At 40.8% G+C, this 24,237-nt stretch overlaps 1 protein-coding gene across 1 annotated transcript; it reads right to left on the reverse strand.

Moving 5' to 3' along the window:
* Window positions 1–109: 109 nt before the first annotated feature.
* On the reverse strand, window positions 110–24,237 carry rnf165a (ring finger protein 165a). Its single transcript, XM_041811792.1, has 8 exons — window positions 24,081–24,237; window positions 11,803–12,109; window positions 11,298–11,423; window positions 11,024–11,153; window positions 7,995–8,099; window positions 7,709–7,804; window positions 7,507–7,607; window positions 110–5,507 (listed from the first exon to the last, which is right to left on the reverse strand). Exons 1-8 carry the CDS (start codon window positions 24,139–24,141, stop codon window positions 5,390–5,392), a joined length of 1,044 nt encoding a protein of 347 aa, XP_041667726.1. The 5' UTR covers window positions 24,142–24,237; the 3' UTR covers window positions 110–5,389.

The raw sequence follows: 24,237 nt of genomic DNA on the forward strand, positions 1-24,237 counted from the left end.
ACCTAACCTCCTTGGCGGAGGGAATGAAAGACAAAGAACAGATTTATCCATTTTATCCAATTTATTACAAAAAGAGCACATACAAAAGGATAATATACAAGCCATGAAATAAAATTAAAAAACAAAAGAGAACAGTTTGGGTTTAGCAATGCAACTTTTGAAATCATTATCATCATTATTAGTAGTAATAATAAATAAAGTACAAAAAATCCATCACATGTGAATCTAACATTTACGCATAATATGCTCATCCATGTCTTCATCAACACACTCGTCACATTAATGCGCTATTGCTTTAATATTAATGATAAATAGTTCTATTTTCAGATAAAATATCCTATATTGAAAAACATTGCGCAGTCACAGCTAAAACAGCAGATTTTCATACGAGGATGGCGGCAGCCCTTTCACTGGCACTTTTTGGGATATTTTCTCTTCAGCTTTGTTTTTCAGTTTCAAACAGCAACATATTTTTTCTGTTATATTCTTTGTATATATTTTCACCATATACTATTAACCATTGAGACTATATTGAAACCTGAGAAAACATGCATTTTTAGAAAAGGTTGTGCTTTAAAATCCTTGCCTTCCTTTGAAACAGAGAAAGGAAACAGAGGATAGAGTCTGAGAGGACAGATGGACGGGAAACTAAAAAAGAGTAGCAACGAAAGATCAACAAAACACGGCCAAAGTAGAACTCTGTAAAGCCCACAGTGAGACATGCCTCTTCTAAGAACTATTTTCACTAAAACAGCAGCTGTTTTTGCTTGAATTTGTGTAGAATGGCTTTTGTGCACACCTGTCAAATGTCGTCTGAGCTCCTTCGTTTTAATTATGCAACCAATAAGGCATGGTGGCTTCATGGGCTGATTGTTCTGAATGATTTTAGGAATATGGAAATATCTCCTAACACGTAAAGCGAGGCACTTGTTATGCTTGAGTCTAACATAAAAAAGAAGATAACACAAGGAAGACAGAAATCAAAGAGTTCAAATGAAGGATCATGCTTCACTGATGATCGTTAAGACCTATAGTGCATTGTGAGAAGCAGAGCATACAAAATAAACCAGAGTTCTTTAGTGATAAAATTATCTAAACTAACTTTTTTTGCCAGTGAGAGGGTTCCCACAGTTTAACAAGTGAGTGCAAAACAAAAAAAAAATCACTTCATTGCAGTTTGTCCACTACATCACAGCATGGGGGATCAGAGAAATTGCATTGAATGGAATGTAACCGAGATCCACAGCACCACAAGAAAGAGAGAGAGAGAGAGAGATAAAGATAGAGAGAGAGAGAGAGAGAGAGCGGGCTCAGTAGCTCAGCCTTGGACAGTAAACATCGCACAGCCAGCCTGTGGAGATCAAACAGCAGGGCGTCTTTAACTTTAGTGTTCCAGGAAGTACAACTGCATGCAAAGCATTCCCATTTAAAACAATGCAAAAATGAGGTAATAGTTTTTTTTTCATAGCATTTTTGTGTTATTTCTAAATAAATAAATTATGATTCAGTCACCCAGCCCCAAGAAAGAAACTATATAAAATTAAATACATACCCACAATATCTACAGTTAGTAATAAATTATGATTGTTAAATACTTAAGGCATTTCAACTTGACAACACCCTGTGTAAACTATGAAAACTTCATCACGGATGACTCCACTACAGGAGAAGGCAGCGTCCACACTGGCAGTACACAAGACACGGAGAACTAGTCCATGTTTGACGGCCCTCTGGGCCCTTCCTTAACTTTCATAGTGCATAGGACAGGAGGGGTCCTAAAGGGTCCTTAACACAGTGGTACGCCCCCCCCAAGGACCCACTTAAAACAGAAATGGTAATTGTTCTTTTTCAGTTGTTCTTGTTGTTCTAAATTTTTTTTAGTTTATCAAGTTAAAATTCAAAAACTCAGACTTTGTTTCTTATAAATATACAACTCAATCTCAGAAATTCCAGCTTCTCTCTCAAAAATGTATAGTTCTTCTTTTTTCTAATCTTTCAAGGTGGCCTTAATACTCTGCTGTTTATTTTGTTTTTTAATCGTGATTTTGAAAGATTATATACACATCTAAGTTTGACAATGTCCAAGCAGACAGGGCCATGTGCCACCCCAGGGTTGCCCATACCCCAGGTTGGGAACTAAAGCTTTAACAGAAGGAAATATAACAGCTAATGCTGCGTTTCCACTTCAAGAACTTTCCCCTATTAGTAAGAACTTTATTAGGTACAGAGTGTTTCCACAGTAGGGACCTGGATCTAAATAAAGTCCCACGGACCTAAAAGTACAGGATACTCGGGGATTCAAGGACTTTATTCAGCTCCCCAAAAGGTTTGGGTTGTACTGTCTAAATGGCCCGGTGCTTTGAGGTGGGATCTGCAATGATCTGAAATTTATAGATAAATTATCAACAGTCTTTAAATCTGGAGGAGTTCAGACAAATATGGAGATTAATCTCCTAATTGATAGTTCTTTATTCAAATGGAATCATTTTTTACAGTCAAATATTTGATGCTTTGCCTTGGCAGAATCTTAATGCAGCAGCAACATTAGGACGAGGGCTACAAGACCAAAGTCTAAATACCCTATGTTCTACAAGTATGGGAATTTTAAGGTCAAGGGTACTTATTTTTACTCCCCCAAGGACCATTTGGAGGTTGTCCTCGTTGAGAGTACTGGTACTCTGAGGTGGCACTTGTAACTCTGATTATTCATGAGTCTTCTGAAGTATTAACAGCAATCAGAGCTCATTCTTGTCTCATCAGACTAGTTTGTCTACCCTTCATGGGTCTTTAGGGTTGAAGAAATGAATACAGCTTTGGAAAAACTATAAACCCCCTGATTACTATGTCTTTATACCTCCAGAACTTTCCCTGGAACTTTGAGAGGGGTCTGTCTGCAGACATCTTTGATGCTGTAAAGCTCAGAGTGGAAATGTACGCTAAAACTTTAGAAATAAAATCAGAATGGCTTCGTCATAGAGCTAGAGTGTTAGGATACCAAAAGTTAAAGACCTGACCTGTAAAACCTGATTACAAAATGTTTAATAAAGCAGAATAAACAGGATAAAAAGCTTGTCCTCCAAGAAAGCATTCTAGCAAAACATGCGTGGCTTGTGGCTTTGTTAGCTGCATAAGCTACATAGCTAACATAGCTAAAGCTAAGCTCACAAAGCAGCTATGTAATCTACATAGCTACATTACCTTTAGCAATGTTTGCTAAAGCTAACTTAGCTACATTTCTTATGTAGTAACATTAATTACATAGTCGGCTTGGCTACATTAGCTTTAGCTAAAGCTAATGCTAAAGCCAACCACTTTTTGTGGAACCACTCCTAAAACAGGTCTATACATAATTGAATCCTGGATTAGACCTCTGATCTTTTTCTCTGTTTTATTTATTAAATGTTTTGGTCTGTAATGTTTGCAGTGTGGTTATTTCATGAATGCAACTTCTTGACTTTGTTTGAATAAAGTTGATTTTTTTTAATCTCATGTACAAATAAAGCACAGAGACTATGAGCAAGGATTTCCAGGTTACAGGAACACCATTTGCCCTCCAAAAGGTTCCTACCTGGGGGGTAGTACTTGGCTTTTGTTGTGGGACTTGATGTCTCAGAATTCAGAAGACTGTTGTAAACCTCTACGGACTAGTTGGAACCTTTTTTATTTGCAGTCTCTGGTACTGAAAGTTCTGAGGACTTGTTGAAATGCAGCTTTTTGTGTGAGTTGGAGGGGGGGAGTCCACTTATTTAATCAGCCTGATTTTTTTTCTCCTGTTGTGCCGTCTCGTGTCTTTGTGCACTGCAAGAGGGAGGCTGCCTCCGTCTCACCACGTTCTACATGTTCTAGCAATACAGCATAGCAACCAGCATAGCAACCACGAGGGGAGGTCTGTCACACAAACACACAAGATCAATACGTAAGCTCCTCTCTCTGCTGAAACACTGCATGAATCTAGACCTAAATAGAAACCAAATGCAATACCAAGGAAAAGAATCGTTTGTTGCAATATAACTATTGTCACATGTGCTTGTTCTTTAGGCAATTAGGTAAACATCAAAAGAGGATCCCAGCGCTGCCACCAAAAGGGACCAAATGAACACACGCTACAAGTCAGGGGAGCAGCCGCTGACACCGTGCTCATTTTTTTTTGTTTAGATAGTCACAGCTCAGATTAACTAAGACATGCAAAGCCATCTCTGTACTGTTTAAACTGCAGGAACGCTACCAAAGCAGCCGCTCAAGTCAACGATGAAACATGCATTTTTTTGAAGCGCACACCGCTCTGCCTCTGGCCCCATGCCAGATGAAGCTGCAGGTAAAAGGGCAGCTAAATCTCCCTCCCACCTTCCTCTGCAGCGCACAACAGTTTCCTTTTTTTTTCATCCTTTTTTTTTTGGCTTTGTGTTGTATAAGCACTCCAGTGGCTGTGCTGTTAACCTACAGCGAGTTTTAGGTGTAGCACACTCACTCCACACATTTGTTTGACACATTCCTGAAGTCACACACGCACGCACAGCAGGGCAGAGCACGCACACGCAAACCTGCTCCAGGCTCAAGCTACACCGTGACAAAATGCATTTTGGTAAAAACACTTTCTACCTATTTTGAAGTTTTAAAAACACACACGACGACTCGATCACTTGGCTCGGCCTCCACGGCAGTGGAGGAGACCTACTCGTACGACACCAACCCAAAGGTAAATATATTGCAAAATGTCAAAGCTGCATGATAGAATTATAACACTTAGCTAGCTAGTGCAGCAACAGCGCACCAGGTTATCACTTGTTGGTTACTGCTACTCTACTACGACCACAAATGATCTTTAGGTAAACATGGCATCAGAGCATTTCTTGTGTGGCAGAATATTCACTTTGATTGAAGTGTGTTTGAAAAGAGAAATATATATTTGTATATATATTTATATATTCAGAGAGAGAGAGTAGCCAGCCCGGTGTGGGGTGGATGTGTTTCCACTCTCAGGACATTAAGTCATGGCTTTAAGGACATGCTACACAGCCCGCGGCTACCTACAGTACAACACCACAACAGCAACAACACCCCACTTACAACCAGCAAGCTACAAGTAAACCCTGTGTACATGAGTATGTGTTTGTGTATGTCTGTGTGAGTCTTTTGCCTCCAGAAGGATGTGCTTCTTTATAAAGAGAGTCCTTGGCGGCCTCTCTCGTGCAGTTAGCTGTCCTGGCTTGGCTCAGTTAAAGCGTGAGTCAGAAGACGTGGGGCGGTGATGTCACAAGACGTCTGGAGACATTTGGCAAAAGCACCCGAGGAGGGGATGATGGGGGAGGGGGTGGAAGAAAGCAGGAACTACATGAGCGTGATTGACGAGGAGGAGGAGGGAGGATGGAGGGGGGGTGTTTGAATCTCATCAGCTGTCGGGGTTCAGCTGTGTTTCGATGTCAACTCGACAGATCGGACACTTCCTGCTTGTGGCCAGCCATTGGTCGACGCAGCCCTGGTGGAAGAGGTGCATGCAGGGTAGTCTCCTAGAGGACAGAGAGACACAGCGTTAGGCATGAGGATACCCAAGAGGAGACAGTTATGTGCTTGCAGGGAACTTCTGAAACCAACAGGGAGTTAATTTTGTTCATTCAGGCATGTAGAGACAACTTCTGCTGAGTCATCAATCCTCCGACAGCTGAGACTCCATCTGCTGTAAACTGAGACTCTCCCCTCGTCCCAGAGCGCTGCTCTTATCCCTTAAATCTTAACCCCTGACTTAGTTTTAATGCATATGGAGATGCTCCAGTCTGCCTTCGGCCTCTAGCCTAGCTGCTGGTTAGCTTAGCTTAGCAGAAAGAGCCTTGCCCTACCAGACAATGTCACATTCCTTCTACTAATTGTGTGAGTATTGCTGTCTCAGCTGTTTCACACTGACTCATTCAGATTAAAGTGACACTAGTTATAATATCGAGTGACACTGTGTGGCTGCTGATGTGGGGAACGAGGAGGATTCAGCCATTAGCTAATAATTTGTGATATATTTGGCTTTTGCTGACAATTTAATTAGCAGCACACGGTTCACAGTGGCCAGAGCTAATTTACAAATTATCAAGGCTGAAGCATCCTTTAAAGCTCCTGTGAAAAACTTTTAGGCTGGAGATTTACTCGCTGTTAACTGCGTGCATGCAAACACATGATGGGTAGCAGGTGTCCCCTGTGTCGGTTCGGTGCATCAGTTGTCCTCAAAAATTAATGCGACACAGATGCGTGTTGCAGAGGCGGTATAGAGACCACAGCAGCAGGAACAACAATGAGAGACAGTTTTAAACTAGGTCCACAACTCTCCACATCTTCATGATGTGAAATTGTCTCAGTGCAGAGACATATGTGGCTGTCAAACCAGGAGGGGAACATAAGTAGGATGTTGCCATTAATATCTAAAAATAAAATAAAAAAAATCAGTGTATCATCTCTGCAGGTGATCATGTAACCCGGTGACTTTAAGCCTAGTGTGTCCATGGCTCCATATGTATCTGATGACCCTAAACTAAACAAAATGTCTCTTTCTGTATTTAACAGCTGTTATTATGATGACACCTTTGAATGCAATTGGCTGAAAGTCACCACTTAACATGGTAACTAATTACAGCTAAACTCCGCAGCTGCTACGTCCATGTATAGAGGGGAAGTTTGAGAAACAGAGTGCAGACAGTGCTGCATAAATACTCCCCCTTTAAAGTGACTGACCTAATAAAACTGGTGCTAGTAGTCTCACAATTAGTCAAATTGGGATCACCTGAGTGCAGTGAATGTGTCTTAGTGATTGTAGTATAAAGACACCTGTGTCTGGAAGGTCCAGTCACTTGTTCATCAGTATTCCTTGCTACCATTGCACAATGGGGACAAAAGAACACTGTGAGCAACTCAGAGAAAAGGTGTGAGAAGTATAAGTCAGGGGATGGGTGCAAAAAATGTCCCAGGTACGGAACATCCCTCTGTAAATCTGCCTAGATCAGGCCGTCCTCACAAACTGAGTGAGCATGCGAGAAGGAGACTGGTGAGAGAGGACACCAAGACACCTATGACTACTCTGAAGGAGTTCCAAGCTTCAGCAGCTGAGATGGGAGAGACTCTGCTGACGACTGTTGGCCGGGTTCTGCCGGGCAAAGAGAAAGAGTTTGAAATTCTAGGGTAGATGTACCTAAGCTAAACTCTTGTGTTTTTAACAAGAAACCTGATTTAACTCAGACAAATTTAAAACTCAAGAAACTTTGCATTGGGAAATGGGAAAAAGCTGCTTCAGCAGGATGTTGTCAATAGCGTCATGATAAACCATCCAGCCACAGCAGTTCCAAGCATTTAGAAAGGACAAAATAGAAATAGTTCATCTTTAGGCTGAGGGTGTGTTTGTTTTTGTCGCTCATAAAGAGTCATTAGTGTTCATTTCAGTCTGTTTCATTACCAGCTAAAACCTCCTCACACAGGAGCTTTAAAGTGAAGCACTGTTCGAAAACTTTGATTCTGTGGAAGTGAATGTCTGACCTGACGTCCTCTCCATCCTCCAGCATGGACAGACAGATGGTGCACTTCTCATCAACATCTGTTTCCTCCTCTTCCCCAATCTTCAGCTGCAGGGGCTTTCTCTGTTCACAGGTCAGATTACACAGAGAAAAGGGCGGGGTCAGAAACAAGCTTGGTGTGAATAAACCAAGAGTTCACATCGCTGTGAGTTATCAGTCCTCACCTTCTTGTATTTGTGTGGAAAAGTGAACCGCTCAATGGTCGTCTGAACAGCTCCTCTGCTGACACTCCCGAGCCGGTCCTCCAGTTGTAACAGCTCCTGAATGAAAGAGTGTAAAACAATCAGTTTAAGAACAATCAGAGAAGAGCTACTGAGAGGATTCAGAGCTCAAAAACAAGATGTCTTCAAAGTGTTTGAGAAGAAGAACAAATCAGTACAGGGAGAGGGTGAAGTTCTCTAACACTCAGTGGGTGGACAGTGTATGAAGCGTATTTAAAGATAGATTTACCTCATAACTTTCTCGCACAGCAGTGGCGTGCCTTGAAGGATTCAGACTTTGCAGTGCCAACAGGTGCAGCTGGGGGTACGGGTAGTTTCTGATTTCATGCACAACCTAGCAAAGGAGCAGTCGTCTTTAATGATAGAGATAATCATTCAAGTCAAGCATGTTTATATCCTTGATTTGATGCACGGTCTTTAGAATACTGAAGATGGAAAATTGTTGCAATACAGTAAATGAACAGGGTGACAGATAGCCTAACAGTTATGTAGCGAGCCCTGCCAAACAAAGGCTGTAATCCTTGAAGAAAGTGTGGGGTTTGATTCAGACTCTCAATAATAAAGGCAACAGTATAAAGACCCAAAGAATAAAAGCCTAAAGCTGAGAGGCTATCAGCTTAAGGAAACATTAGCTGCTGCTAAAACCCCCCAGTTTGCAACTATACTGTAGGGCAGGAGTTCCCAAACTCCCACAACTGCAAAAATAATGAGGCCAGAGATCAGGGATACCCACTTTATCTGAAAGTGGTTGAAGCATAGTTGCACATGCACATTCATGAGCAATCATGTGCAGACTCACATTCTAAGGATTTTTAAATACAACTTTGGTTTCAGCATAAATCTCACCAAATTACCATGATTTTATTTTAAATTGAACTAATTTTCTGCATAAATCTTTGCAAAAAAGGGTAAAATATGCATTGGAAGCCATTTAAAATTACTCCTTGATTTCTGGAAGGCACTTCGCAACCCCCCTCTCAGTGTCTCATGACCCCCTGGGGGGTCCCAACCCCCACTCTGTGAACCACTTATGCAGGGCACTGTCTAGACCAGTGGTTCTTAGATGGTCTGGTAAGGCAATCTGGTGTGGGAATATGTACAACTGAGCGATATAACTAAGCCATACAACAAATTAAATTATCACTTTAAAGAGGCTATTTTGTATAGATATGGACATGGTTTGCCCTGAGATTTTGGCTTGATCTTTGGTGTGCCTTAGGCAAAAAAGGTTGAAAACCACTGGTTGAGACCAGCAGCTCAAAGCTGGCCTCGACACAGGACCTACCACTACCTAGTGGCCCAAATTTCTTTAAATCATTTAAATTGATTTTAGGAAAATGATGCAAAGTGCATCATTAAAGAAGCTCTGAGAAAATATGCAATGCACACATTTCATTCTACACAATTTTCAGATAATAGTATAACCTTGCAAAGCAGATGGATACGCCCGTTTCCTTGTTTCTTATTGGCGATTCCATCTTTCAAAACTCCTGTATGAACCGTTTGGGCCAGGTTAGAAAGTGACAGGCCCAGTTAGTGACGAGAGGCAGTACTTTCAGGTGCAGCAGAGTCGTGACATAAGCAAGCAGCAACAAGAGGCCGGTGCAGTTATGGCAGAAGACATTAGCGTGGATGTTGTTACACGATCCATCCCGGAAACCCGATTGGTACTGCGCATGTGCAAACGCGTTTATATCCACTCGGCATGAATTCTAACCCTAACCAGTGGAATTTAAATGCTAAAACTAACCCAAGAAAGCTAATTAATTAAAATACACACCTACCCCAATGAGCTACCCCTAAATCTAACCAGTGGAAATTAAAATGCTAAACCTAACCTAACGCTAATTAAGGTCTATCTAAACTAATGTAAGTTAACCTTAAACTAAGCAAATAGCACAAGTGGGCTGCCGAGTGGATGTAGATGCGTGTTTGCACATGCGCAGTACAAATCGGGTTTCCGGGACAGATTGAGAAGCAACAGTGGATGCTGCTAAAGCGCCAGTTTTATCAGAACTTGACGACATTTCTTTGTTAAAAGAAGAACAAAGAACAGCAATGAGTTGTTTTATTTTCAAAGTTGACAAAAGTCATGTACTGGCATGTCTACAGTCGCCATGGTTTGCATTATTCCTCGGTAGCTGTGCACGCGCACCTCGGTCGCAGCTACGTCACGTGTTGTGTTGCTCTGATTGGCCTGTAAAGATGTGACAGAATGTTCATCCAATCACACTCTGAGTTTTTTTCACATCTTCTGCCCTTTCCCAAACACTTAGTATTGAAGGTTTTCCAGACGGATGTGTGAAACAAATCCATCTGGTGTGTCAGGTTAATAATAGCATGTTATTTTGGATGAATATTGGAGATTTTTACAAATTTAACACATCTCTGGAGTTTGCAAAAATTCAAGAGACGTGTTAAGAGACGTATTTTGCACTGAGGAGTCTTCCGTCTTACCATAATGAATGAACCAGAATGAAGTACAACTTGACTTTACTTTATAAAGCCCAGATCAGTGGAGGACTGCAGTGATGCTTGTCCTTCTAGAACCTTCGCCCATCTCCTCTCAGGATCTCTGGAGCTCAGTCACAATAACCGTCATGTTCCTGTCACCTCTCTTACTATGGCCCTTCTACCCCAATTGCTTAGTTTGGCTCAGCGACCAGCACTTAGAACAGTCCTGGTTGTTCCAAACATCTATCATTTGAGAATTATTGAGGCCACTGAGCTCATAGGAACCTTCAGTGCAGCTGAATTTTTTCATATCCTTCCCCAGATCTGTGCCTGTCAACAATCCTGTCTCAGAGCTCAGCAGCTCCTTAGACCTCATGGCTTAGTTTTTACTCAATCATTGTCAGATGTGATGCCTTCTATAGAGAGGCATGTGCCTTTCCAAATCATGTCCAATCAGTTTTATTTACCACAGGTGGACTCCAATCAAGGTGTAGAAACATCTCAGGAAAGATCCTTAGAAAAGATAGGAGCCTGGAACCAGGAGTCAACACCTGAGGTTGCTGCCTGGTGTTCATATGGTAGATTTCTTACTATTTGCAGCTTAATGAATTGTGGGTAATGTATGAAGTAAGTTTTAAGATGAAGAATTTAAGCAACCAAACCATAAATCCTGCCACAATTTTGAAGCTTTTGAAACTGTTTACGTTATAGGCCTGCAAAGTGAAACAAGTTAAATGCTATTTACAGAGAGAAGTGCATCAAATCAGTAGGTCAAACTGTATAAATAGTAGGTAATCAACATACCACTTGTGCAGAGGATGTGTTCCTGGGGAAGTGGTGCATCCTGGGTGAAGCCAGGTAATGCTGATAGTGCTGTGGGAGTTGCTGGAGCTGGTACTGATGGTGAGGAAGGCCAGCATCGACACTGAGATCCCTGCAGGGAGACAGACAGGCGACTAAATCATCACTGTCAGCCATGCTAGGCAATGTGACAGACAAGCAGATGGGTGCAAAGATGAAAGGATGGGATCATTTCTGGACGCCACGGGACTCTCGTTAATCTCCAACAGGGACTCACCAGTCGGTGCCTTCAGCCAGGTACCGCTGCTGCTGTGTCATTGGCTGAGGGACATGAAGGGGCGGGGAGTATTCGTAGCCTGAACGCAGTCTGTGAGGGTTCAGAGGGATACGCTCCTGGGTTCTTCTGGTATGAATAAAGACAAAGGTTTTGTTCTGTTATTATTTGTCAAACCTTTTTAAACCCTGACTGACACATTGAGATCCCTGCTTGTGAGCGCGTTGTCTCAAGCAGCAGATGTCCACTCAGACCTGAGGATGAACTAATTAGACTCTTGAGGTCAAAGGTTAGGGTCACTGTGACCTCAAATCTTGTGAGCATAATAAGAATGCATTGGAAAAACAGACTTTGGAACTTATTAGACATTGGTTAGAATGTTATTTGCCCAGATTACCACAGCCATGTTTACTCTAGGATAAAGCTATTGGACCTAATTAAAGAAAATAGTTATTAAGAGTCATTATTGGTTTAATAAATCAGTCCTGCATACAGTTTTTTGTTCTACCTGGAGTGCGGGAGGATCCTGCGATGCTGCGCTTCGATAAGCTGCTGCTGGATGAGGTATTGCTGGTGTAAGGCCTGAGGTAGGAATGGAGGCCCCGGCACATCCTGAAACTGAGGGGGTGCGGGCAGGGCAGTGAGGGGAGGCGGCGGGTGGTGTGCTGGGGGCAGGTGAGTGGCCAGGCCGGTCTGAGGTGGCTGGCTGGCGTGTCCCAGGGGAAACTCTGCTGAGATGGGCGCCTGGGGAGTGCCCAGGTGAAAGTGTCGGCAGGAGGTAGCATGGCTGTGCTGATGCCTGGTGAAGTGTGCTCCTATAGGGAATAAAGGCAAGGTTAAGACTGAGCTTGTTAGCAGTTTCACTCAAACAGACACCACATGGAGACCCAGACAAACAGTGACAAGGACATTTTCACACACATACTTGCAAAAACAAGCACTTCTTGGATTTCTCACACACACAGACACACAATACATTTAGCAAGTACTCACAGAGAGAGAACAGGAGAAAAGAGGAGACACCAGAAACAGGAAGAGACAAGACAAGACAGACCAAACACCAGATGGAGGACACAGACACTGAGACCCCTGTGGAGATCTGTCAAAACCCACACACAGATTGCATCCATTGCTATTGCAGAAAGTCTGGATCTTCACGAAGAGCCTGGTGTGTCGTCAAGAAGATCTACAGCACAGAGGGTTGTCTGAGGTCTACAGCTTGTCATTTTTGCATATTCAACTGTGGATCTCTCATTAAAACCATTCACAGCAACTGAGGTGGGCTCAAAGGATTGTCCGCCCCCACCATTCTCCCTCCCCCCTGCCTCCCTATCAGAGGTGGAGGAGACATGAGATTGTGTGCTAGTCCTACTGAATCACCTCGGTATCGAGTTGCAGAAAACAATCGATGCGAATTACCCCGAGCTGAGAGAAAGGGGAGGCTAAGAGGAGGGTGAGGCAGGGACAAACAGTACCAACTTCCCATCACAGCTTTCTAGTTTTCTGGAAGCAGACAGCATCATGGGATACATAGTATTGTGCCTTTGAATGGCCTGTATGCTGCATTTACAGTGGCAGACATTATTGCCTCATCTACTGCTGTGTAAGCTGTTTAATGCTGAGTCAGGCTGATTTTAACACAGGAGGAAAGATTTGGCTGTGAATTAATGGCTTATGCTATATTTAGCTTTGGCTCAAAAAATCAGATAAGCCTTGGTCTAATGAGCTATAACCTTTTTGTTGAATTTAGGGAATAATTTCATCAATATGTTTGTTATATTTATACTTCTGTTATTTGGAGATAAACGACACTATTATAGCAATCTTTGATATGATGTTTTATCCAACAGCTGGTTATATTAGGTTAGACAGAAACTGCTTAAAGGAACCATACAGTGCCTATAAAAGTATTCATGCCAATGGAATAAAAGATGCATGATAAAATAAGTGACTGCATGGATATTTCCCCTCTTTAACGTGACTGACCTTAATCAACAGAGGTCCAACCAACTGGTGCTAGAAGTCTCACAATTGGTGAAATGTGGATCACCTGAGTGCAGTGAATGTGTCTTAGTGATTGTAGTATAAAGACACCTGTGTCTGGAAGGACCAGTCACTGGTTCATCAGTATTCCTGGCTACCATTACACCATGAAGATAGAAGAACACCTCAAGCAATTCGGAGAAAAGGTTATTGAAAAGTATAAGTCAGGGGATGGATAAAAAATGCTTGGGACTGAACATCCCCCAGAGTTCAGTTAAATCCATCATCAAGAAATGGAAGCAATATAGCACGTGTAAATCTGCCAAGATCAGCCCGTCTTCACAAACTTTTTCAAAATAGTTTTTGTCAAAAAAGGCTCAATCATATGTACCATAATTCATTTAAAAATCAATAAAAATGTGATTTTTTTGCAGGCACTGTAGCTTGCTAAAACTAAGTATTCAAAAGTAGATGAGTCACAGGCAAACACTGTAAACCTTTCTTCTTTTTTTCATTTAAGGAAATCATGCAACAAAAAATATTTGTTAGTTCAATCTTTCTTTAGGGACTGATGCCTCTCTTGCCAGGGGGGAAAAAACACACTACTCTCATGTCTATCTATTCAATATGAAGCTACATCCAGCCGTTGGTTAGCCTAGCTCAACACAGAAACTGCTAACAGGAGCTATGCTAGCTTTGTTCTCAATGAGAGCAAGAAGTAGCATCCACCAAACCCTCCAATTAACACAAATTTCTTTAATACATGATAGATTTAAATATTTTGTTTCTGCTTTATGTAGCTGGCAATACTATCCAGCTGAAACAGAGACTCCAAGAATTGTTGTACCAGCTAGGAAACAGTCAGAGCAATTCTTGTTTTTCTGTATACTAAAATAAAACTACAAGTACAAATACAGTAGTATGCACAATAGTAGATGTGATGAATTTATTACCTTTGAGCAGAGCCATGTATACTGCCTCCTACTATATTTGGTGCATACAGTCCCAAATCGCATTCTTCTGTACTAAATACTAAACATTTTGAGAGCCCAAGTTTGCATGGTGTGTTCACACAGAAGTACACTCAAATACAGTATAATCCTTCGACCTTAAAACCATCCAAAAAACTGAGTGTGGAACAATGGACACTTCGCCCCCTCAAGGAGCGCCGTACTGTTGACGTAGTGGATATGGCACTGTTAGCATGCTTGTGCACTAGCTAAAGTTAGCATTCACTAGCTAGCAAACGTGTTACTAGCAAAGGCAGCAGATTTCAATCAAGAAAAAGGCATAAAAGGTGAAGTAGGTTTATTTTCTTTCAATGTGTGATGTTAACATAAAATACAAGCAATGATACTCAACGCGTGGCTCTGGAGCCACATGTGGCTCTTTTGTGATGATTAGTGGCTCTTTTATGTCTTAATATGAAATGTTATTCCCCCAGAAAACCTTTAAAAGGGAAACTTTGACTTCAGAAATGATCCATTGCAAGTCACATTAATCAGTTTGTTTCCCACACATACAGTAGGCTTTAATTTCATTCTTTGTGTATTTCCATTGCCCTTATTTGCAATTTTTTGCCCCTTTTTTCCTTTTTTTTTCTCACTTTTAATCAATTTCTGCTACTCTTTTCCCAACATATATACTGCTTTTTGCACTTTTGCATTTTTTTCCCTTTTTTGGCCACTTTTTGCCAATTTAAGCTGCCTTTTGCTGATTTTTGCCACTTTTTGCTGCTTTTTGCCCATTTTAGTCACTTTTCACTCATCTTTGCTACATATTTGTCATTTAAAGACCATTTTTCCACCTGTAACTAATATTTTTGTCATGTCTCTCCCATTTTTCCAATTTCTGCCCTTTTTTGCCACTTTTCTCCACAAAATTTTGCCAATTTTCACCTAGATTTGGTCAATTTATGCCTATGTTTCCCTCTTTTGCCCATTTTTGCCATGTTTTTCCCACTTTTGACCATTTTTGCCACCTTTAACTTATTTTAATTGCCACTTTAACCCTTACTCGCCACTTTTCACCACTTAGATTGCAAAGATATTTTTGAAGCAGTTTGGCTCTTTGGTTGAGCAGGGTTGAGTAACACTGATATAAAATGAGTAAAAAAGTAGAAGTGAAATTTCCAGGACAGTCAGGCTGCAGAGTTCATCTCTGACAACCACAGACCATTCATCTGGGACGCTGTATACCTCAGAACAGAAATACACTCTTTAATTTTCTAAATAAGATCAGATTAAGCTTCTGTGTAGGGTTAGATTAAGGGTTAGGAAACTGGAATTTAAAAACCTGACCTGCAAAACATTATTACAAAACTTTTCAAGTTGATTAATGGTCTGCTTACAGGAAAAAGCTCATCCTCCTTTAAAACTTTCTAACACAGCAAACATAGCTTACGCAGCTCCATCAGAAGAAGCATAAGCAACATAGATAATGTATCTATGTAGCTAAGTTAGCTTTCGCTATATTTGCTAATGTTAAGGCTAACTTGGCTATAGGTACAGTGCTTAACAAATTTATTAGACCATCTGTCATATTTGTCTCCGAGACCATCCAGCATCATGAATGCTTTAATGTGGACTCTTTCATTTTCAGTTAGCTCTCCACGTTTTACCATTTTGAACAGGGATGAGGAATTTCAAACTGAATTCACCTAAATTTGAGCCGGCTCACTGGGCTTCTCTGAGATGTCAGAAATAAATGAAGCGTAACATTCAACCACTAAAACTCATTTTTCTGTTCAGGAGTGCTAGTAAATAACTATAATTTGACATATTAATCAAGAAATATTAATGTGCTTTACTATTTTTTCAGTTTTTTTGTAAATCACTAAATTAAGAAAATTCATGGATAACAATAATAATTCTATTTTAGCATTAAAAATATCATTTGGTTTAAAGAGCTTCCTCATATTGGTGTATTAACCATTGCAGAAACCTAAAAAAGGATTTTGGTTTTACCAATTTTTACCAGTGCTGTTAATTTAGGGCAGCTGTGGCATAAACCTTACTTTGGGTGGTGGTCTGATAAATTTTTTAAACACTGAACATAGCTAAGGTAGCTAAAGATATGCTCACAAAGAATCTTTGTAAGCTATCTACATAGCTACGTCAGCTTTTGCTACATCTCACACTGCTAAAGCTAACTTAGCTACATTTGCTTAATGTAGCTAGCATAGTTATATTAGCTTAAGCTAAAGCTAACAAAGCTAAAGCAAGCCAGTGTGGTGTAACTACATCTAAAACTGGTCTTTACATGATTTAATCTCGGATTAGACCTCTGACCTTTTTCTGTTTTATTGTTGAAATGTTGCTTAATATGTAATGTTTGCTATCTGGTTATTTAATGAATGTAACTGCCAGACTTTGTTAGCGAATAAAGGCTAATTTAGAAAAAAAAAAAAACTGGAAATACATTGTACTGGAAAATGATTCCACTCTGAGATGTTCGGCGGAGTGGACATCAGTGATACGGTCTGCCTCCAAATCTTAATTCTAATCGCCAGTTGGTTTATAAAGAAGTTGCTGGTTATAAAGAAGTACAAGAAGACAGCGGCAGTTGTCACTTCCTCTTAGTGCAAAATTGCAGTGTGCAATTTGAGACATTTTAACCCTCTGTGATTCAGTGCTGCATTTAAGTGTACCATATTGTAGTGTACGAATAGAGGTATGCGATTTGAGACATGCTGATATTCTCATATTCACACTGCCAGCGGCAACAATCCTCGGATGAAATCTCCCCCAGAAAGCAAATAAAGAAAGTCATCCTAAATATCAAGCTTTTTTATTTAATTTCTTTTTTCATATTTGGTAGTTATGTGACCATGTTTCATGTAGCCTCAGGACACACTAAACCAATGAACCCAAAGAGCCATGAGCCATATTAAACTACATGTGTCTGAGGAATTAGAGCAGAAATGGCAGACTGTTGGTTTGGATTGGTAAAGAGCGTGCATCACTTTGTGTAAACCCTGTGACCCGGTTAGACTGGCTCGGTGTGAAGCTTTGGGTAAATACCAAATTATTTGTCTCTGGGCTCTTTGACAGCTCGATCTGCTGACATTAATATTTGACATACTGCAGTACTGCTGGCACTAACAGCCCTGATTGTGTTATTGTTTCATCTTTGCTTTGACTCTGAATTACAGATCTGAAATCCCTGATTGGTGCAGAACAGACCCCCACCCATTCATCCATGCACACACACACACACATACTTCATCCACCTCTTCTCACCCCTGAGCTGCTGCACCGGCAGCCCCTCCCCCATGGTGTGGTTGCGGCATGGCGTCCCCGTGTGAGTGACAGCCTGTAAGCCCTGCCCAGCCACGACTGCAGCAGTCTGACATCGAACCTGTCTCTCTCTCTCTTTCTCCCCCTCCTCCCCCCTACCATCACTGCAGCTTTACAATCGCACCTCCTCTTGTACATAATCCTGTCTTCTTCCTAGTGTGGTGGTCTTCCATCATGTGACAGCGTGAGCTGTGTCCATGCAGTTTTTGAATTAAAAACCCCACCATCCCACCGGCTGATTTTACTGATTTGTGCAGTCACAGTGAGGGAGCAATGAGTGAAACCAGCTCTGGACTGAAAACCTGCTATGATTAATGCTTGCAAATGTTGGTGAAATAAGGACAAAGTGGGTGCTCAGTGGAAGACAAAACACTTTGAATTAACATGATTCAAACCAGAGCAGCTACTGTAACATAACATATGCATCATGGCTGCTGAGTTATTTTAAAAGTCTGTTGCTGCTGGAGAGTGGAGAGGTTTTCAAACACACATGACTATGTCTTAGACGCACCTTATGTCTGCACATAAATAACTCCTGACTATTTCAGACATTGTGAACAGATGTGAGGCTCAAGTAGAAGTCACTGACTTCCAAACTCTTAAAATTCTTGACTATATGATGGTGCATGTTTGGCATTTCCACACTCATACTTGACAAAATAAAGTGCATCAGTAATTTCACCTATTACCAAAATGTCAGCCTCTTATTTGACACTGTTTCCGCTCCATGCATTAACTAATTTGCAGCTCTAAAGTAACATAAGCTGAATTTGGTTTGCTTCTGCTGTTGTCAGCAGCTACAAAAGGTGAGACTGGATGACTAGAGTAATTCATGTTTACACTATAAAGCTGTGAGCTGCTCATTTCTGTCATTCAGTAGTTTATTTCTCTGAATGTATCAAGGTCTGTTCTGCTCATTAGGGAGGAAAAGACTACATGATAGAGGCCACCATCTGAATTTAGAGCACTAAGAGACAGTTAAAAAAACTCTCCACAGGTGAAATAGCATCTTTTTGCAGATTGAACCTGATGGATTTCCTTTTATGCCACATATCTGAACGCCACCGACCACTTTATTTTAACGAGCAGCATAATAAGAGGTATGATATGAGAAAGAAGGAGCTGGGGCACATATGCACTGGTGGTTAAGTCCTGCCCCATGTACACAGGTGGCCCAGGTTCAGGTCTGGCCTGTGGTTCTTGTATTCCCCACTTTCTCATTCCTGTTTCTTGCTTTTTCCACTGTCCTATCTCTCCGTGAAGGAATAAAATGCCCCAAAAATGAAGTAAAAATAGAAAAATGAAGCATCTAGTAATATAGTACAGTATTTTTAAGATCTTGTTTCTGCCAAGATTAATAATGAAGTGAGAGTTACTTCACCGCTGTTTCCAGTTTGATGCACTTGTCCATGCAAGCTTCTGCTGAAGAACATATGAGGGCATTGTAGATTCATGCATTTTCCTGCATTATGAGTCACATTAAAGAGAATTAAATATTTTGTGCAGGCTTCGTTTAACTATCTCGGACTTAAAATGAGCAAAACATCAATTTAATTTAAAGACACCTTTAGCAGGTAGAGCCAAACCATTCCAGCACATGGCTGACTCTACACAGTTGAAAGCAGCATTCTTCAGTCACAGTGATTTGGTCTGCTTGGTTCTGGTCATACAGTTGGCAGAACCAAGCAGAAAACAGAGATTCGAATAATGTTGTTTACCGTCGCTACATCATTCTGTTGTGTTACTTTTATTTACCTGTCCTAATGGCTCTGGCACTGCTCAGATATACCCTCATTTGGCTGGTGGTGGGTGCTACTTTCCCACCCTGTCACTTATTCTACATTTATCCCATTAATGCTGTAATACTCCACTTTAGGTTAAGTCACCTTATAATAAACAACCATGTTAGAGATTCTTATTCTATTTTTATTTCACATTAGGAAAAGATCATATTCATTGCACATTGTGCAATCCCCTTAAGTAGCCAAAAGTAGCTTCTCAGGACTCTGAGTAGACTTTGACTTATCTACTTTCTGCTTTTACTTGAGTAGATTAATGGAGGACTAGTTTTACTTCTACTTAAAGGTGCAGTGTGTAATATTTAACCTGATAGCAATTACCTGAACAAACTTGTTAGAAACAAACCAGGATTTATGCAAAAAGGCCGAGCTAAATCGGTGTTTAATCAAATGAATATAACATTCTTTTTTATTTTTAATAACTTAGAATAAGCCTTTTATACATACAGTAGGCCCCCTAAACAGGGTGCTCCATCTTGAATTCTTGCATGTTTCTAAAGAATTACAAAAGAGAGCATGTAACAGAAACTTATAGTTTAAGTTCCACTAGTTGCCACAATTACCACTAAAAGTGTGCAATGCAATTTAGAATCTGACCAATAGATGATGGCAATATTCCTAGATTTTATACACTGCAGCTCTAAGTAAAATTTTAACCAAAGTAACCTCACTTTTTCTTGAGTATTACAGTCTAGAACTCTTTCAACCTCTGCTCATGTCTTCGTCAGCTTGAAAAGAGGCTGATTAGCATAGATTGAACAGCTGGAAACAGGGGCTAGACTGACTCAGAGCACTGATAAATGTGCCTGCTAATTCAGTGCAAAATTACAGATGTAGCTTATACAGGAGGTGTGGGCTGGACTATATTTTGTAGTCTGTTTCATGCCAAAGAAATAGGCTAAATCATGATGCAAGAAGATTTATTTTATCTTAAACAATGATGTAACCTTCAAAGTTTTGAACTCCACAGGTGAATGCATGCAGATTTTGCAGAACCAGGCCCATAGCATCTCCATTTCCAGGTTTATAGTCAGTGGCGTGCACAGACTTTTCAAGGGCAGGGGCGAAAAGAAAAGAAAGGGCACATACAGCGCGTTCTCGTCACTGAAGAGGGCACTAAGTTTGGCATGTTTTCGAGGGCACTTTAGACATGTTTTAATGTTATACAAATGGCACATTACATAGCCTTAAAACAGACTAACTAGACAGACTACTCAAGTTAGTTTGTAGTTAGGATCAGCATCCACAAGAACTGTGTAGCTTGAACGTTGGATTGTGAAGAACACACAGAAATAAATAAATAAATCCCAGAACATTTTCAGTCAAGTAGATGCCATTTCCTGTATTCCAGTGCATTTTAACACCATATTAGCACCAGATAATCCAAACTGGTTCTGTGAGATATAGTTCTGGCTCAATATAGATTAAAAAAAAGGGCCCAACATAACAGTCATTGCAACAGTAACATTTCATAGTATTTCTGGTCCTAATGGTCCTCTGGAGTTTAGTGTGTTTTGCCAACAAGGTTGGCACTTTAGCATGCGTTTTGGCTCCCAAGAGGGCACTTTAGCACACGTTTTGACTCTCGAGAGCACTTTAGCACGCGTTTTGGCTCTCGAGGGCACTTTAGCATGTGTTTTGGCTCCCAACAGGTCACTTTAACACACGTTTTGGCTCCAAAAAGGGCACTTTAGCATGCGTTTTGGCTCCCAAGAGGGAACTTTAGCACGTGTTTTGGCTCCCTACCGGGCACTTTAGCTTTCCTTTTTTTAACAATTATAGTTCTACATTGACAGTAAAGGGTAAAGATATCTCTCAGCTACACTTCAAGCATGACAATTTCAAGTATTTAACTATTGTCTACAATGAGGCTGGTGAACATATCTCCATTAAGGATACACTTATGAAGGCCTCACATACTGAGAAGTCAATTCTACCAAAGTGAATCTTGATATACCATGAGGAAACTAATTTGTCACACCAGTCATACTATGTTGGTTAAAGTTAAATATATCAGGGTTTATGCAACAATTTAAGATTTTTGTGCAATTAAAGCTCTTGCATCAATTTGCTGAAGAAGCTAAATTTGAATACTTAAGTGGTTGGTTTGCATATGAAGAGAAATTGCACTGAGGAATGTTTTCATAAAGATACTGATGATCCTGTCTATTGTACCCAATGTTCTTCCAAACTTAATCAACACCAATGAACACCAATGAGTGAATGTGAGGGAGGCTGTGTGTTGCTCTGTAAACAACAGTGTATGGGTTAGGAGGGAATGGCAGCGTGTCACAGTAAATACCAATGCCAGTGTTTCTGAATAAACATGCTTCTTGAAAGTTTCGTATGGGTATAAGTTTTGTTTGGCCCTACTTATAAGTAAGCAGAGTAAACTCTGTCAGAGACAGCTGAGTAATGAGAGCACATAAAAAGAGTGAGGGGACCGTCTCAGAGACAGAACAGTGTGGAGGAAAGAGGGGGGAGGAACACATGGAAATCAGCAAAAAGCACACTGAAGGTTAGAAAGAAAACTACAGTCTTTATTGGAAAATATTAGTATGTGTGGCACTGTGTGATAATAGTAATAATAAAAGTAATATCTCCTATATAATAACCATAATAATAATAATAATACCATGCAAATAAAGACCAAAGGCAAGGCCCGACCATGCTCTCTGTAGGGTTAACAGAACAGAAGCAGCATCCAATGAGTAGATGTGTATGCTTACAGCACAGTTCAGTATAGCAGGGACATCTCTACACAAAGTTTACATTGGAATCTGCTGTTCAATGTGGAAAAACAAAAGTATAAAATGACCATGCATTAGGATCTAATACAAGAACATAAGGTAGAAAACCACAACCAAAGAATAAAAAGACATTTTCATTCTAAAAGGAGATCTACAGCAGTGCAGGATATACACATCCCTGTAAAATGGATAGCATTCTGGAGGAGAGACTTGAGAGGGGGGCTGTGCATGATAGTGGACTGAAAAGGGGGAATTTAATGTGTTTTTAAAAGGCAAGATGAGTTAGTCTTGCCAATCTATCAATTTAGCACGCAGGTACATGGATAGGATTATGACTCCACTATAACAGGTGCAGTGGACCATTAAAAGGTGAACATAGCATCACACAAGTTGCAGTGATTTTAGCACTACAGGTGTTAGCCAATTGTTGAATTAAAGGGTTTAGATAAGGTGATCATACAAGTGCTCATGCTGGTACAATGCACCTTTGCAAATAGGGGATGGAGACAAATATTAGAAGATTTCGATTAAGCCTGGCTGTAATCGAATCAAAAGGGAGGGGGGGGATCAAAATGTATCCACTTTACAGAAATTTACAGCAGAATGTAGTCTATCCACACTGAATGGGAGAATCACAATGACAGTCTGTTGTAAAGTCTAACGCTACAATGGGTTATTCACTGAAGAGCAACATGACAGTTTAAATAAAGACAGAGTGTTTTGTTCTCTACAGAAGGTGTTATTCTTTAGTCTGTTACACAGAAGGATACGGTATGAGTGGGAACTCGGTTTTAATGCCAATGTCGTCTTCAGATGGAAAGAGGAAATGAGGAAGAAGGGGTTCACAATACAGCTAGATGCAGAGAACAGGCAGAGGCTACGGCAGACAGCAGCAGATGATCGTTAGCTACACAATGGAGGGGGACAAAGGTCTGAGAAATGCGGAATGTAGAGCCAGCCTCGATACTATGGAACAGGAAAAAAGAACACAAATAAAAGCACAATGAAATCATTGGTGCTACTGCATGTTTTTAACAGTGCAAATTATTACCACTACTATTATTATTACATAATCAACACAGATAGCCTGCTGCAATGGAGGGTGATGTTATTGTTATGATGCCCAATTAAGCGACTGGGATTATCACGCTATTCTGATTTGAGCTGCAGGTGCATTTTTAGGTGTCATTTTAGGATTCAAAGCATAATACCACCATTAAAAGCCCGTTTTAATAACCTTTATTTCACACTGAGGTATAGGGATGAAATTCCTGATTGGTATCTAATTGAAGGGGAAGCATTAATTGACACCTATACTAATAAGGCAAAATGAGCGCAGGAATACAACAAACACGATGCCAGTGACACACAAAGGGACCAACATCCCTCGTCATGTTTGTCAGCTTTACTCTAACACAGCTGCCTTCTCGCTTGACCAAACTGAAGACAAAAAAAAACAGGATATTTTGTACATATTTTACGCTAAAGCTTAGCTAGTAAGCGTAGCCATTTGAAGTTGTTACCTTGGTAACGTTGGCTGCACTAAATAGCGGTTAACGCACGTAAACAGCGCGCGCGTTGAACAGATAAAACCAGACCGTGCGAGCCGCTAAACACAGCTGAGGATAAAAGAAAAGAGGGGCTACCATTTGACAGCTGCAGTCGTTCGGTACTGTAAAGAAGCTCTGACACAAATCTTTACGGCTTTTGTGAAACACTAAATGCCCACTCTTACTGTAAAAGCGTCGCAGTGGTTTGCTAAATTAGCGCGACGCGACAAGCTAGCAAGACTGATTATGTTATCTACGCTCGACTGTCGCGATTATGCTGGCTTGCGTTTTTTGCTAGCAGGTGTCAACTCTGTTTACATCATTTGAGGACATTTAAAAAAAGGCAGAAGCGACGCCGAGAGATTTGTTAGAGTTAGAACATAGAAATAAATAAAGCTAGTCATACCTCTATTTCTAACTGAGCCGAAGACGGGGAGAACCAGATATCCAACATGTACTAACACCATCCTGGGTCCTTCTTTGTTGTGTGGGCAGCCAGCGAGACAGATGGTCCATGGAAATGATCCCCTCCAGTCCCCAGCACATTCAAACGGACAGGCTGC

Source organism: Cheilinus undulatus, linkage group 17, assembly GCF_018320785.1.
Source record: "Cheilinus undulatus linkage group 17, ASM1832078v1, whole genome shotgun sequence".
NCBI lineage: Eukaryota > Metazoa > Chordata > Actinopteri > Labriformes > Labridae > Cheilinus > Cheilinus undulatus.